The sequence below is a fragment of the Garra rufa genome, chromosome 5 (genome assembly GCF_049309525.1).
Source record: "Garra rufa chromosome 5, GarRuf1.0, whole genome shotgun sequence".
NCBI lineage: Eukaryota > Metazoa > Chordata > Actinopteri > Cypriniformes > Cyprinidae > Garra > Garra rufa.
The window spans coordinates 56,428,084-56,445,789 of NC_133365.1; the positions used below are offsets into that span (position 1 = coordinate 56,428,084).

The window sequence follows — 17,706 nt, forward strand, 5'->3', positions numbered from 1 at the left end:
TCTTGGCACCTGCACTACCATTCAAAAGTTTTAATGCTGTTTAATGGAGACTTTTCTGCTTATCAAGGTTGTGTTTATCTGATTAAAAATACAGAAAAAAAGCTGTAAAATTGCAAAATGTTAATGCAATTTAAAATAGTGGTTTTCTACTTTAATATACTTTATAATATAATTTATTCCAAAGCTGCAAAGCTAAATTTTCAGCATCATTACTCCAGTCTTCAGTGTCACATGATCCTACAGAAATCATTCTAATATACTGATTTTTTATTATCAGTGTTGGAAACAGCTCAATTAATATCTTTTTTAACCTGTGATACTTTTTTCAGGATTCTTTGATAAATAAAATGTTAAAAAGAACAGCATTTATTTTAAATGGAAAACTTTTGTAACAATAATCTCCTCGTTCAAAGTCTGCGGTCAGTACATTTTTTCTTTCTTCCTTTCTTTGAAAGAAATTAATACTTTTATTTAGCAAGGATGTGATTAAATTGATCAAAAGTGATAGTAAAGACTTATATTATTGAAATGCTGTTCTTTTTAACATTTTATTCATCAAAAAATCCTGAAAAAAGTATCCCAGGTTCCAAAAAAATATTAAGCAGCACAACTGTTTCCAACATTGATAATAAAAGTAATAAATCAGTATATTAGAATGATTTCTAAAGGATCATGTGACACTGGAAACTGGAGTAATGATGCTGAAAATTCAGCTTTGCATCACAGAAATAAATTACATTTTAAAATATATTAAAATAAAAAACTCTTATTTTGAATTGCAATAATATTTCTTTGGAACTTCGATGAGCATTTTTTTTTCTTTCTTTAAACATTACAAATCTTTTGAGCAGCAATGTAGCTGAAATAAAATAAGGTGTTTTATATTTTGTTTTATTTAATATAAAGTATCATTTATTTCAAGTAACATTTTAATGGTTGTAGTTTTAGCTAACTATAGTAACTATTTCTTGACTATCTGAATTCTAAATGCACTGATGACTCCTTCACATGCCCCCTAGTTAGGCTGCACACTAGTTATTGCAACAGACTCCATAGTGTATATGCTATATAACTCAGAATACAGTAGAAGCAGACGCTGATCTTGCTTTAATTCAGTCAATCATAATCAAGCTGATTTACACTAAACGGGTCATTACTGAGGTTAATCCGGTTAAGCGGGTCAGGGTTTTGTTACTGTAATCTCAATCCCGTTCCGTCGGTGTTTGTGAGACTAGCTGGATTTCCCAAACATTTGGTTAATCTCATTTCATAGTATTAACAACCACAATCCCATTTCAATCACCAGAGTCAGTGCACACTCGCTGTAGTGCACACTGTGAACAACACACACATTCACTCACTAGTTCACCATTTCGTTCTTTCAGACGGACAGCATCTATGTGTGTGATACGTCATATTTATGTAGCAGCAGTGGTGGTGAAAGAACCACAGCAATGACTTTAGATGACATCAAACTGCGGTCAAAAGTCTATTGTAAATGTGGAAATGTTGAGGTAGTTGTATGGGGGTCTGTTGTCTGCTCTTCTGTCCCACCAATATCCAAACCAAACCTTTACCCCTAGCTTCTTTTTTTGTTCATCCAATCTCCCATTATATTGACTATCACTCTATATACAACCAGATACAACAATAATTTCCCAAATATTTATCACAATATATATTCATATAAACATAAAATTGACTTCAATGGTATGAGATTACTGGATGCTCTTAACCAGTGCCAGTTCACGAATCATTTGACTTGGGACTTGGGTGCGTGTTTGTGAATCATTTGATTCAGTTCGGAAATTCAGTGCGTGTTTGTGAATCGTTTGATTCAGTTCAGAACATCGGCGTGATTTATCAAATCATTTGATTCCAGTCGGGACTTCAGTGCGGGTTTGCGACTCATTTGATTCTATTCGGGACTTCAGTTCCGTTTCGCAAATCATTTGATTCAGTTCGGGACTTAGGCGCAGGTTCACGAAGCATTTGATTCAGCATTTGATTTAGCAATTGATTCAGTTTGGAACTTTGGCGCGGTTGATCGAATCATTTGATTCCGGTCAGGACTTCATTTCTGCTTCACGAATCATTTTATTCACTTCGGGACTTTGGTGCGGATTCGTGAATCATTTGATTCAGTTCGGAACTTCGGTGCGGATTCGTGAATCATTTGATTCAGTTCGGAACTTCGGTGCGGATTCGTGAATCATTTGATTCAGTTCGGAACTTCGGAGTGGGTTCGCAAATCATTTTATTCAGTTCGGAACTTCGGTGCGGATTCGTGAATCATTTGATTCAGTTCGGAACTTCGGTGCGGATTCGTGAATCATTTGACTCAGTTCGGAACTTCGGAGTGGGTTCGCAAATCATTTGATTCAGTTCGGAACTTCGGTGCGGATTCGTGAATCATTTGATTCAGTTTGGAACTTTGGTGTGGATTCGTGAATCATTTGATTCAGTTCGGAACTTCGGTGCGGATTCGTGAATCATTTGATTCAGTTCGGAACTTCGGTGCGGATTCGTGGATCATTTGATTCAGTTCGGAACTTCGGTGCGGATTCGTGAATCATTTGATTCAGTTCGGAACTTCGGTGCGGATTCGTGAATCATTTGATTCAGTTCGGAACTTCGGAGTGGGTTCGCAAATCATTTGATTCAGTTCGGAATTTCGGTGCGGATTCGTGAATCATTTGATTCAGTTCGGAACTTCGGTGCGGATTCGTGAATCATTTGATTCAGTTCGGAACTTCGGTGCGGATTCGTGAATCATTTGATTCAGTTCGGAACTTCGGTGCGGATTCGTGAATCATTTGATTCAGTTTGGAACTTCGGAGTGGGTTCGCAAATCATTTGATTCAGTTCGGAACTTCGGTGCGGATTCGTGAATCATTTGATTCAGTTCGGAACTTTGGTGCGGATTCGTGAATCATTTGATTCAGTTCGGAACTTCGGTGCGGATTTGTGAATCATTTGATTCAGTTCGGAACTTCGGAGTGGGTTCGCAAATCATTTGATTCAGTTCGGAACTTCGGTGCGGATTCGTGAATCATTTGATTCAGTTCGGAACTTTGGTGTGGATTCGTGAATCATTTGATTCAGTTCGGAACTTCGGAGTGGGTTCGCAAATCATTTGATTCAGTTCGGAACTTCGGTGCGGATTCGTGAATCATTTGATTCAGTTCGGAACTTCGGTGCGGATTTGTGAATCATTTGATTCAGTTCGGAACTTTGGTGTGGATTCGTGAATCATTTGATTCAGTTTGGAACTTCGGAGTGGGTTCGCAAATCATTTGATTCAGTTCGGAACTTCGGTGCGGATTCGTGAATCATTTGATTCAGTTCGGAACTTTGGTGTGGATTCGTGAATCATTTGATTCAGTTCGGAACTTCGGTGCAGATTTGCGAATCACTGGATTCAGTTGAGGATTTCAGAACCACAATTTTACTACAAAAAATATGGTTAAACTATGATTAGTGTAACAACCATTTTTGGTTAATTTGCATAAGGGAGGTGTTGCCAGATAAAATAAATAAATAAATATCCACCTTAAGAGGACACACCGGATGAATACAGAGATGCAGTTTTGACTGTTTTAGGATGAACAGAACTTTGGATAGCTTCCATGTACTTGTCTAGATCAACTCTGAATAAAGAAAAAAGAGGTTCAGAGCCAGATTTTGTTTATGTATGTGAAATTTAGCTAGCAGGAAACAAATTAATTTAGTTATATTTTTCGATATTATCTTTTGAGTAGTCAAACCGTCCAAAAAAATAAATAAAAAAATAAAACAGAAAGTAAAGTAACTGGAGTAATGATGCTGAAAATTCAGCTTTAATCAATTACAGTTGAACAGATATTCACATAGAAAACAGTTTAAATTATAACAATATTCCACAATTTTAACAGTGTTTATGAGGTGTGAAATCAGGAGGAGGAGAGTAATGATCACACTCTTATTTGTAAAGTGCACGAAGTGTCTGTATGGTTAGTGTTATTATGTGAGCTGGTTAAACCGTTGGACACAGAGAGCAGCTATTAACTAAAGTGACTTTGACAAGCTTATGTCACTGGTACTTTTACACTGATTGTGTTTCCTCCTCTTTCTCAGTCAACTATGAATGAATTGATTGGCAGCAAAAACACACCGGACAGTCCAGCGGACGCCTCATTATCTCCTGCTGAAGCCCTGGACACACACACTCACACATGCTTTTACACACACACACACACACACACACACACACACACACACACACAATTTCGGTGCGGATTCGTGAATCATTTGATTCAGTTCGGAACTTCGGTGCGGATTCGTGAATCATTTGATTCAGTTCGGAACTTCGGTGCGGATTCGTGAATCATTTGATTCAGTTTGGAACTTCGGAGTGGGTTCGCAAATCATTCGCAAATCATTCGGTTCGCATTGATTCAGTTCGGAACTTCGGTGCGGATTCGTGAATCATTTGATTCAGTTCGGAACTTTGGTGTGGATTCGTGAATCATTTGATTCAGTTCGGAACTTCGGTGCAGATTTGCGAATCACTGGATTCAGTTGAGGATTTCAGAACCACAATTTTACTACAAAAAATATGGTTAAACTATGATTAGTGTAACAACCATTTTTGGTTAATTTGCATAAGGGAGGTGTTGCCAGATAAAATAAATAAATAAATATCCACCTTAAGAGGACACACCGGATGAATACAGAGATGCAGTTTTGACTGTTTTAGGATGAACAGAACTTTGGATAGCTTCCATGTACTTGTCTAGATCAACTCTGAATAAAGAAAAAAGAGGTTCAGAGCCAGATTTTGTTTATGTATGTGAAATTTAGCTAGCAGGAAACAAATTAATTTAGTTATATTTTTCGATATTATCTTTTGAGTAGTCAAACCGTCCAAAAAAATAAATAAAAAAATAAAACAGAAAGTAAAGTAACTGGAGTAATGATGCTGAAAATTCAGCTTTAATCAATTACAGTTGAACAGATATTCACATAGAAAACAGTTTAAATTATAACAATATTCCACAATTTTAACAATTTTTCAATTTTTCTTTCTCAGTCAACTATGAATGAATTGATTGGCAGCAAAAACACACCGGACAGTCCAGCGGACGCCTCATTATCTCCTGCTGAAGCCCTGGACACACACACTCACACATGCTTTTACACACACACACACACACACACACACACACACACACACACACACACACACACACACACACACACACACACACACACACACACACACACACACACACAATTTCGGTGCGGATTCGTGAATCATTTGATTCAGTTCGGAACTTCGGTGCGGATTCGTGAATCATTTGATTCAGTTCGGAACTTCGGTGCGGATTCGTGAATCATTTGATTCAGTTCGGAACTTCGGTGCGGATTCGTGAATCATTTGATTCAGTTTGGAACTTCGGAGTGGGTTCGCAAATCATTCGCAAATCATTCGGTTCGCATTGATTCAGTTCGGAACTTCGGTGCGGATTCGTGAATCATTTGATTCAGTTCGGAACTTTGGTGTGGATTCGTGAATCATTTGATTCAGTTCGGAACTTCGGTGCAGATTTGCGAATCACTGGATTCAGTTGAGGATTTCAGAACCACAATTTTACTACAAAAAATATGGTTAAACTATGATTAGTGTAACAACCATTTTTGGTTAATTTGCATAAGGGAGGTGTTGCCAGATAAAATAAATAAATAAATATCCACCTTAAGAGGACACACCGGATGAATACAGAGATGCAGTTTTGACTGTTTTAGGATGAACAGAACTTTGGATAGCTTCCATGTACTTGTCTAGATCAACTCTGAATAAAGAAAAAAGAGGTTCAGAGCCAGATTTTGTTTATGTATGTGAAATTTAGCTAGCAGGAAACAAATTAATTTAGTTATATTTTTCGATATTATCTTTTGAGTAGTCAAACCGTCCAAAAAAATAAATAAAAAAATAAAACAGAAAGTAAAGTAACTGGAGTAATGATGCTGAAAATTCAGCTTTAATCAATTACAGTTGAACAGATATTCACATAGAAAACAGTTTAAATTATAACAATATTCCACAATTTTAACAATTTTTCAATTTTTCTTTCTCAGTCAACTATGAATGAATTGATTGGCAGCAAAAACACACCGGACAGTCCAGCGGACGCCTCATTATCTCCTGCTGAAGCCCTGGACACACACACTCACACATGCTTTTACACACACACACACACACACACACACACACACACACACACACACACACACACACACACACACACACACACACACACACACACACACACACACACACAATTTCGGTGCGGATTCGTGAATCATTTGATTCAGTTCGGAACTTCGGTGCGGATTCGTGAATCATTTGATTCAGTTCGGAACTTCGGTGCGGATTCGTGAATCATTTGATTCAGTTCGGAACTTCGGTGCGGATTCGTGAATCATTTGATTCAGTTTGGAACTTCGGAGTGGGTTCGCAAATCATTCGCAAATCATTCGGTTCGCATTGATTCAGTTCGGAACTTCGGTGCGGATTCGTGAATCATTTGATTCAGTTCGGAACTTTGGTGTGGATTCGTGAATCATTTGATTCAGTTCGGAACTTCGGTGCAGATTTGCGAATCACTGGATTCAGTTGAGGATTTCAGAACCACAATTTTACTACAAAAAATATGGTTAAACTATGATTAGTGTAACAACCATTTTTGGTTAATTTGCATAAGGGAGGTGTTGCCAGATAAAATAAATAAATAAATATCCACCTTAAGAGGACACACCGGATGAATACAGAGATGCAGTTTTGACTGTTTTAGGATGAACAGAACTTTGGATAGCTTCCATGTACTTGTCTAGATCAACTCTGAATAAAGAAAAAAGAGGTTCAGAGCCAGATTTTGTTTATGTATGTGAAATTTAGCTAGCAGGAAACAAATTAATTTAGTTATATTTTTCGATATTATCTTTTGAGTAGTCAAACCGTCCAAAAAAATAAATAAAAAAATAAAACAGAAAGTAAAGTAACTGGAGTAATGATGCTGAAAATTCAGCTTTAATCAATTACAGTTGAACAGATATTCACATAGAAAACAGTTTAAATTATAACAATATTCCACAATTTTAACAGTGTTTATGAGGTGTGAAATCAGGAGGAGGAGAGTAATGATCACACTCTTATTTGTAAAGTGCACGAAGTGTCTGTATGGTTAGTGTTATTATGTGAGCTGGTTAAACCGTTGGACACAGAGAGCAGCTATTAACTAAAGTGACTTTGACAAGCTTATGTCACTGGTACTTTTACACTGATTGTGTTTCCTCCTCTTTCTCAGTCAACTATGAATGAATTGATTGGCAGCAAAAACACACCGGACAGTCCAGCGGACGCCTCATTATCTCCTGCTGAAGCCCTGGACACACACACTCACACATGCTTTTACACACACACACACACACACACACACACACACACACACACACACACACACAATTTCGGTGCGGATTCGTGAATCATTTGATTCAGTTCGGAACTTCGGTGCGGATTCGTGAATCATTTGATTCAGTTCGGAACTTCGGTGCGGATTCGTGAATCATTTGATTCAGTTTGGAACTTCGGAGTGGGTTCGCAAATCATTCGCAAATCATTCGGTTCGCATTGATTCAGTTCGGAACTTCGGTGCGGATTCGTGAATCATTTGATTCAGTTCGGAACTTTGGTGTGGATTCGTGAATCATTTGATTCAGTTCGGAACTTCGGTGCAGATTTGCGAATCACTGGATTCAGTTGAGGATTTCAGAACCACAATTTTACTACAAAAAATATGGTTAAACTATGATTAGTGTAACAACCATTTTTGGTTAATTTGCATAAGGGAGGTGTTGCCAGATAAAATAAATAAATAAATATCCACCTTAAGAGGACACACCGGATGAATACAGAGATGCAGTTTTGACTGTTTTAGGATGAACAGAACTTTGGATAGCTTCCATGTACTTGTCTAGATCAACTCTGAATAAAGAAAAAAGAGGTTCAGAGCCAGATTTTGTTTATGTATGTGAAATTTAGCTAGCAGGAAACAAATTAATTTAGTTATATTTTTCGATATTATCTTTTGAGTAGTCAAACCGTCCAAAAAAATAAATAAAAAAATAAAACAGAAAGTAAAGTAACTGGAGTAATGATGCTGAAAATTCAGCTTTAATCAATTACAGTTGAACAGATATTCACATAGAAAACAGTTTAAATTATAACAATATTCCACAATTTTAACAATTTTTCAATTTTTCTTTCTCAGTCAACTATGAATGAATTGATTGGCAGCAAAAACACACCGGACAGTCCAGCGGACGCCTCATTATCTCCTGCTGAAGCCCTGGACACACACACTCACACATGCTTTTACACACACACACACACACACACACACACACACACACACACACACACACACACACACACACACACACACACACACACACACACACACACACACACACACAATTTCGGTGCGGATTCGTGAATCATTTGATTCAGTTCGGAACTTCGGTGCGGATTCGTGAATCATTTGATTCAGTTCGGAACTTCGGTGCGGATTCGTGAATCATTTGATTCAGTTCGGAACTTCGGTGCGGATTCGTGAATCATTTGATTCAGTTTGGAACTTCGGAGTGGGTTCGCAAATCATTCGCAAATCATTCGGTTCGCATTGATTCAGTTCGGAACTTCGGTGCGGATTCGTGAATCATTTGATTCAGTTCGGAACTTTGGTGTGGATTCGTGAATCATTTGATTCAGTTCGGAACTTCGGTGCAGATTTGCGAATCACTGGATTCAGTTGAGGATTTCAGAACCACAATTTTACTACAAAAAATATGGTTAAACTATGATTAGTGTAACAACCATTTTTGGTTAATTTGCATAAGGGAGGTGTTGCCAGATAAAATAAATAAATAAATATCCACCTTAAGAGGACACACCGGATGAATACAGAGATGCAGTTTTGACTGTTTTAGGATGAACAGAACTTTGGATAGCTTCCATGTACTTGTCTAGATCAACTCTGAATAAAGAAAAAAGAGGTTCAGAGCCAGATTTTGTTTATGTATGTGAAATTTAGCTAGCAGGAAACAAATTAATTTTGTTATATTTTTCGATATTATCTTTTGAGTAGTCAAACCGTCCAAAAAAATAAAAAAAATAAAACAGAAAGTAAAGTAACTGGAGTAATGATGCTGAAAATTCAGCTTTAATCAATTACAGTTGAACAGATATTCACATAGAAAACAGTTTAAATTATAACAATATTCCACAATTTTAACAGTGTTTATGAGGTGTGAAATCAGGAGGAGGAGAGTAATGATCACACTCTTATTTGTAAAGTGCACGAAGTGTCTGTATGGTTAGTGTTATTATGTGAGCTGGTTAAAGCGTTGGACACAGAGAGCAGCTATTAACTAAACTGACTTTGACAAGCTTATGTCACTGGTACTTTTACACTGATTGTGTTTCCTCCTCTTTCTCAGTCAACTATGAATGAATTGATTGGCAGCAAAAACACACCGGACAGTCCAGCGGACGCCTCATTATCTCCTGCTGAAGCCCTGGACACACACACTCACACATGCTTTTACACACACACACACACACACACACACACACACACACACACACACACACACACACACACACACACACACACACACACACACACAGACACAGACACAGACACAGACACAGACACACACACACACACACACACACACACACACACACACACACACACACACACACACACACACACACACACACACACACACAGGCGAGTGTTGTGTCAGCGCTGGGTTGAGGCCAGAATCCCACTAAACGGACTGCACTGAACTGCCAGTCAAACCAGTGGAGACCGGACTAATGAGGCACGTGGGTTCACTTACCACAGCCAGATTCACATGTGAAGACCGAGTGCTCAACACGTCACGAACCGCTGAGATTACTACACCACAGAGAAGAGACACGAGCACTGCGTCTCAAACACACTCACAAAAACACTAAACACTTGAACAAAGAGCTAACAGAACGCTCATTCATCACAACCTTAGCACAAAAACATTATTTATACATCATTCATGGAACATTCTCTGAAATAGTTGGATGTTTGCCTAATATATATATATATATATTTAAATACAACTGCTTGTTTCAGAATGTTCAGAGAACATCAAAACAACATTCTCATAATGTTTGTAAAATTATAAAATGGAATGTCTCTTTAAAATTTGCATAGCCAAGAATTTTTCTTTTTTTCTTTTTAAGAACATTCAGCAATAATGTTTTTATAACGTAGCAGGAACATTTGCAAAATGTTATTAGGTTATGTTAAGTTAAAGGTATAGTTCACCTAAAAATGGTCATTCTGCTATTATTTATTTATAAAAACTGAACATTTTGAACGTTCCGAGAACATATACGTATTTATAACGTAATGGGAACGTTTCTTAAATATTCTTAGAACATAGATATGTTGGGTTAAAGATATAGTTCACCTAAAAAAAGGTCATTCTGCTATTATTTAATTTCCTCATGTTGTTCAAACATGTTTTTCTTTCTTCAAAAGAACATAACAGAACATTGTTTGGAACCAATCAACATTGGAAACTGTTGACTTTCATTATATGCACAAAAGCACTGAAACATTTATCAATATGTCTTCTTCAGTGATTCACAAAAGAAAGAAAGTTTTAAAGGTTTAAACAACATAGTGTTGAGTAAATGATGAAATATTCCTTTAATTCTCTGCTTTAGCCAAAATAAGCATCACCACAGTATGTTTTGGGGTCAAATTTCCAACAGAAAAAAAACTCTCCTATTGAGATTTAAAGGCATAGTTCACCCAGAAATCATCGTTCTGTCATCATTTACCTTCCTCATGCTATTACAACATACATGAATTTCTTCTGTGGATCAGAAGAGAAGATATTTTGAAGAACATTGGGAACTAGATTTTGGACCCCATTGACTTTCATTGTAAGGACAAAAAACACTGAGACAGTCTTCAAAATGTCTTCTTTTGTGTTTAAATGAAATAAGATTAAATAAATGATCACATAATTATTTATTTTGGGTGAAATATCCCTGTAATTTTCTGCTTTAGTCAAAATAAGCATCGCTACAGTGTTTTTGAGTCAAATTTCCAACAAAAATAACTCTCAAGATGATCTAAAATGACTCCTGTTGTGATTTAAAGGCATAGTTCACCTAGAAATCAACATTCTGTCATCATTTACTTCCCTTATGCTATTAAAACCTATATGAATGTCTTCTGTTGATAAGAAGAGAAGATATTTTGAAGAATGCTGGGAACCAGATTTTGGACCCCATTGACTTTCATTGTATGCACAAAAACACATCCAAAAAAATCTTCTGTTTAAGGGTGAGTAAATGATGACAGACTGATCCATTTTGGGTGCAATATCTCTTTAATTGACTGGTTTAGCTAAAATAGGCATTGCTACAGTATGTTTTAGGGTCTTTAGGGACTTTTAGATGATCTAAAATGACTCTTTTTGTGATTTAAAGGGATAGTTCATGCATAAATCACCATTCTGTCAACATGTCATTAAAACCTGTATGCCTTACTCTCTTCTGATGTTTTGAAGAACATCTGAACCAAAAAAGCAGCATTGGACCCCAGTGACTCATTATATGCACAAAAAACAAAATAGTGAATTAAAGAAGAACGAGAGTCATTAGGTTTGAACAACATGAGCAGAGGAGTGAGTAAATGATGAACTGTACCTTTAAGAGGCAACAGATTCACACTTTTTTTAAGTTTCAGAGAAGGTTTCAGGTTTGTTCCACATGATCACAGATGCAGAAAACAACAAATGCTTGCAAAAGAAAGCTGTGCATCCTCGTTTTCCAGCTTTATATCCATGCAAACCTATATCTGTGCAAAAGCAGCAAACTCATGATTAAAAAATGATCTTGCGCAGGCAGCGCTCGTCGCGCTCATGCATTTTAATCACAAACCAGATTTAAACATTTTCTAATAAAAGTGAGCCGTGTTTGTGCGTTCGCCGTATCCGATTGCGTAATGTTCGTCCAGATGAGAAGAACAGACGTAAAAAGGGTGACATCCAAAGAAACGTATGATTATTATAGCTTTACCGCATCATTACACTCAATAAATGATGATATTTTTATTTGGCATCATCTCAGGAGAACTGACGTCTGGAGAAACTCTAAAATACCAAAACATGCATGGAATATTTAAGTTGAAGATGTTTTTACGTTGAGGAACCAATTAAAAGTACTGCAAAGTTTCTGACCACAAAACTTAGGTTTAATTAAAGGATTCGCAGGAGTCGTGTTAAATAATTGCCGTTTCCTTCACGCCATCTGTTCCAGCTCATCTCTCACCCACACAGAACGCTCTCCGTTCGAGGGCACTAACTAGTGTCCATCCAGAGCAGTGAGAGGAGAGACGTCTGGACGGTTGTTTCTGCATCTGAGACGGGATGGAGGTTGGCGGCGCGTGACGGAGCTCATGAATACTGCACACGTGAATCCTTCTGTTCCACACAATCTGAGATCTGAGGAGCTTTAGAAAGCCTCTGAGAACTAGAGCATCACAACCTGCTTCATGGATCCTCTGGAGTCTCACCTTCAGCTGGACGCCACAAACAAAAGGACAAACTACATACTAAACTTATAAAAATAAAGGCTCCAAAAGGGTGTTCTTGCATGTATGCTTTAGAAGAACCATTTTTGGTTCTCCAAAGAACCTTTCAGTGAACAATTCCTAAAAAGAACCATTTTGAAGATCACTACAGTATGTTTTTGGGTCAAATTTCCAACAAAAATAACTCTTAAGATGATCTAAACAAAAACTCCTATTGTGATTTAAAGCCAAAGCTCACCTAGAAATCATCATTCTGTCATCATTTACTTCCCTCATGCTATTAAAACCAATTTTATTTTTTTATTTATTTATTTATTTATTTTTTTTGTGGATCAGAAGAGAAGATATTTTCGAACGTTGGGAAAGAGATTTTGGACCCCATTGACTTCCACTGTATGCACACAAACACATCTCAAAATATCTTTTGTTTAAATGACATAAGGGTGAGTGAATGATGACAGAATGATCAATTTTTTATTGAAATATCCCTGTAATTCTCTGCTTTAGCCAAAATAAGCATCACTACAGTATGTTTTTGGGTCAAATTACCAACAAAAATAACCCTTAAGATGATCTAAAAAGACTTCTATTTTGATTTAAAGGCATAGTTCACCTAGAAATCATCAAGCTGTCACCATTTACTTCCCTCATGCTATTAAAACATATATGAATTTCTTTTTGTGGATCAGAAGAGAAGATATTTTGAAGAATGTTGGGAACTAGATTTTGGACCCCACTGACTTTCATTGTAAAGACAAAAAAATTGAGACAATGCTCAAAATATCTTCTTTTGTATTTAAATGACATAAGGTCGATTTTGAGTGGAATGTCTCTTTAATTGACTGGTTTAGCTGAAATAGGCAATGCCACAGTATGATTTAGGGTCTTTAGGGACTTATATACAGGGTTTCTATACAGATATGATCTGAGATGACAATCTGAGATCTGAACAGCTTTAGAAAGCCTCTGAGAACCAGCGTCCCTCACTAGAACATCACAACCTGCTTCTAGGATCCTCTGGAGTCTCACCTTCAGCTGGACGCCACAGAAACACGCCAGAGAGAAAACACAAACACGAGGACAAACTGCATACTAAACTTATGAAAATAAAGGTTAGAAAAGGGTTTATTTGCAGGGATGCATTAGAAGAACCATTTTGGTCCTCCAAAGAACCTTTCAGTGAACAATTCCTAAAAGATCCATTTTGAAGAACTTATACAGAATTTATATCATCTGGAATAATAAATAAATAAATAAATAATATACAACTATTTGAAAATCTGGAATCTGAGGGTGCAAAAAAAAAAAAGTAAAGTTCTTAACTACTACTTAATATCTAATATCTGTCTACTTAATATCCTAATGATTTTTGGCATAAAAGAACAATAGATCATTTTGACCCATACAATGTATTTTTACTATTGCTACAAATATATATATGTGCTACTTACGGCTTGGTTTTGTGGTCAAGTGTCACATATTAGCTGAAAAACTTTGTAAAAAATGTAACACCTACAATCATTATAACAACAACATTTAAATTAATTATATACAATAATTTAACTAAATTATTACAAAACATGAAATAAGTCAATAAATATATTCCGTAATTCTATTTCCCAGAAACCTTTTTTAAGGTCCAATAATGTACTTTCTAAATAAAATTTAATTATTAGTTTTATTTAGATACTTTACCATTATCAAAATACTATTGTAGTTTTTAATCAATAGTTTGAATTAGATTTTTTTTTTTTTTTTTTTTTTTTTCATATTCCACATATTGTCCTTATTCATTTTAATTTTAATTAACATGTTTGTAGTTTTGTTGTGTGTTTTTGGCAATTGTATATATGACATTTTGGATCAATAAGATTATAATGGTTTTTAGAGACATTTATGTTCATTTATTATTAAAAATACAGAAAAAACACTGGAATATTGTGAAATATTATTTCAATTTAAAATAACTGTATTCTATGCGAATATATTTTAAAATGTAATTTATTCCTGTGATAAAAAGCTGAATTTTCAGCATCATTACTGCAGTCTTCAGTGTCACATTATCTTTCAAAACAAATAAATAATTTAATTAATTAATTCAATTTAAAATTAAAATCTAAAAAAACAGATACACAAAGAAAAAAAAACATAGCTAAATAAAAATATATAAAAAATTCTCAGATTGTCTGAGCTTTATTTCTCCTGAAAGAGTCTCCAGAGCCCTGAACGGCCGCACACTCCTGCACGCCGGCTTTATTTGATTTACAGGCCGGAATAATAATAATAATACAGCCGCCGCTGGATGTCAAATATCCTGCAGTCCTTCTATAATTGGATTAAAGTGCAGGAAGTGGCTGTACAACATGAACACCTGAGAACGGCTGAGAGCAAATGCACCGCATGACAGAGACGTGATGATGGACACAGCTGAAATGAACACTAGCGGCACACTTATCTGGTCTAGTTAGTGGTTTGAAGCACTTACAACTAACAACTGGTTTACTAAGCAGAACAGATCAAAACCTGAAGCTGAAATCTGAGCCAATCAGATTTGAGGAACAGAGCTAACTGTTGAATAATGTATCAGAGGCACGTTTACCAGCGTCCAATCAGAATGTAGTTCCGAAATGAACAAAACATCTACAAAAGCACACAAATCTGTGAAAATCTCACGTAATAAGCGCTGAATATAAACAAAGAGGATTTGCACGGATGGCAAAATAAAAACAAGAACAAAAACCTCATTTCAAAGAGCTAATGATCAAACAGAGAAGATCCCACAAAGGAAGAAGAAACTCACGGAAATGAGAATCAGATCAACAAACAAGAGTGTTTCTCGGCAAAGGTTCTCCAGAAGTTTCCAAATGTCTTTAATCCCACACAAACTCAAACTCTCCGTCAGAACAACACATGAATATTAATATGAACGCGTCGAGCCGCACGGATGCCGACTAAAGAGACGATCACATCAGCAGATGTTCATCATCTGATCCAGATCAATTATTGTCACTCTATTGGGTGAATTCAAAATCAATTCATTTATTTCTCATATATTCATGCTTCTACTAATCTGAACTATGTCTGAAACTTTGCATTACGAACAGGTTCATTTTTGAGTTGCTTTGAATCAAAAAGTGCCGTAAATGAATAAATATAAATAGGTCAAAGACGTTAAGATGTTCACGCCAAAGGAAATGTACAAAAGTGATTTTATTTCCATAGCAAATTTAAATGTAAGTAAAGTGTCTACGTTTAATGTTTCAAATACGTTTTTGTAGAATAAAATGTCACAATTTGGTTGAAATAATGTTACATTGTCATTCAGTGGAAAAAAATCATGTAAAATTCAAACAACATGCTTATTCTGACTTGAACATATTAAAATATATAAAAAGAATAAGGGAGGATATTACATTTCATTGTGTTTTAAATGAGTAAAAAATCTTGAATTGAAATGTAGAATTAACATGTTAGTATTTTGTTGTGCGTTTTTGTCAATTGTATATATATATACGATTTGGAGTAAGATTTTAATGGTTTTTAAAGATGTTTCTTATGCTCATCAAGGCTGCATTTATTTGATTAAAAATGCAGAAAAAACTGTAATATTGTGAAATATTATTTCAATTTAAAATAACTGTTTTCTGTGTGAATATATTTAAAAATGTAATTTATTCTTGTGATGCAAAGCTGAATTTTCAGCATCATTACTCCAGTCTTCAGTGATGATCCTTTAGAAATAATTCTAATATACTGATTTGCTGCTTAGGAAACATTTCTGTCTGTATAGACTGGAATAAAAGTCTGGAATTAAAACAAAAAATAATTTTATTAATTAGGAATGCATACGATTGATTAAAAGTGACAGTAAAGACATTTTTAATATCGCAAAAGACTTTTTTTTCAAATAAATGCTTATGAACGTTATATTAATTTTTGAATCCTGAAAAATAAAATGCATGATGGTTTCCACAAAAAAAAATTATGCAGCACAATTTTTTTCAACTTTGATAATCAGAAATGCTTGCACTGCAAAAAAAAATTCTTACTTAGATTTTTTGTCTTGTTTCCAGCCAAAATATCAAAATGTTTTCAGAAAAAACAAGTCAAAATTAATTGAGTTTTTTTTCTTACCCCATTGGCAAATAATTTTCTTTGTTTCAAGCAAAAATGCACTTAATTAAGACTTGTTTTTTTCTGAAAACGACAATAATTTTTACTTGTCTAGAAAATCCTTCTTGATTTAAGAATTTGTTAGCAGCAAGTCAGCATATTAGAATGAGTTCTAATAGATGAGCAATGATGCTGAAAATGCAGCTTTGATCACAGAAATAAATTACAGTTTAACAGATATTCACATGGAAAACAGCTTTTTGAATTATAATAATATTTTACATTTTTACAGTATTTTTGATCAAATTAATGCAGCCTTCCTTGCTGAGCAGAAAACACAAAAACATTTCAGAACAGACGTGTGCATCAGATGTTACAATCTCTTTTAGTTGCATCACAATCATAAACTCAAAAACAAGTGGATCTAATGTTGACGCGTGAATAAGATTTGGCAGATTTTGAGAGTAAAGACTCACAGAGGTGAGTAAATGAAGCTAGAATGATCACATATGTCTGTATTATAGTCATGAGAGTTTTCTGATGAAATGAGCTGCGGATCTGAGGGTTATAGTAAACTCACCGAGTACAGAGAGCTCGCAGGACGCTGAGATGTTCTGCTGTTTGTTGTGAGCGACGCAGGTGTATGTTCCTGAATCGTCGTCTGTGACGCTGCTGATCAGCAGGTTGCTTCCGCTCAGGAGAGAGTATTTCTTTGATCTGACGGAGAATCAGAACAGAAACGCCATCAGACTCGACAGAGATCAACCGAACGCAGCAGAGATGAAGAGAAAACCAACATCAATGCAGAAGAGAGTCGCTCTCTCATGCTTGCCATAACAGATGCTTTAATGGAAGTCTATTAACATACAGATCAGCTGAAATCAGAGTTTAGAGCTGG

The 17,706-nt window shown here is 35.7% G+C and overlaps 1 protein-coding gene across 1 annotated transcript in view; it reads right to left on the minus strand.

The window, feature by feature from the left end:
- Window positions 1-17,706, minus strand: part of LOC141334953 (netrin receptor DCC-like) — a 154,435-nt gene that overhangs the window by 121,810 nt on the left and 14,919 nt on the right. The window contains exon 4 of the mRNA XM_073840174.1: window positions 17,389-17,525. Coding sequence (XP_073696275.1) covers window positions 17,389-17,525 — 137 coding nt within the window. The remainder of the gene's footprint in view (window positions 1-17,388; window positions 17,526-17,706) is intronic.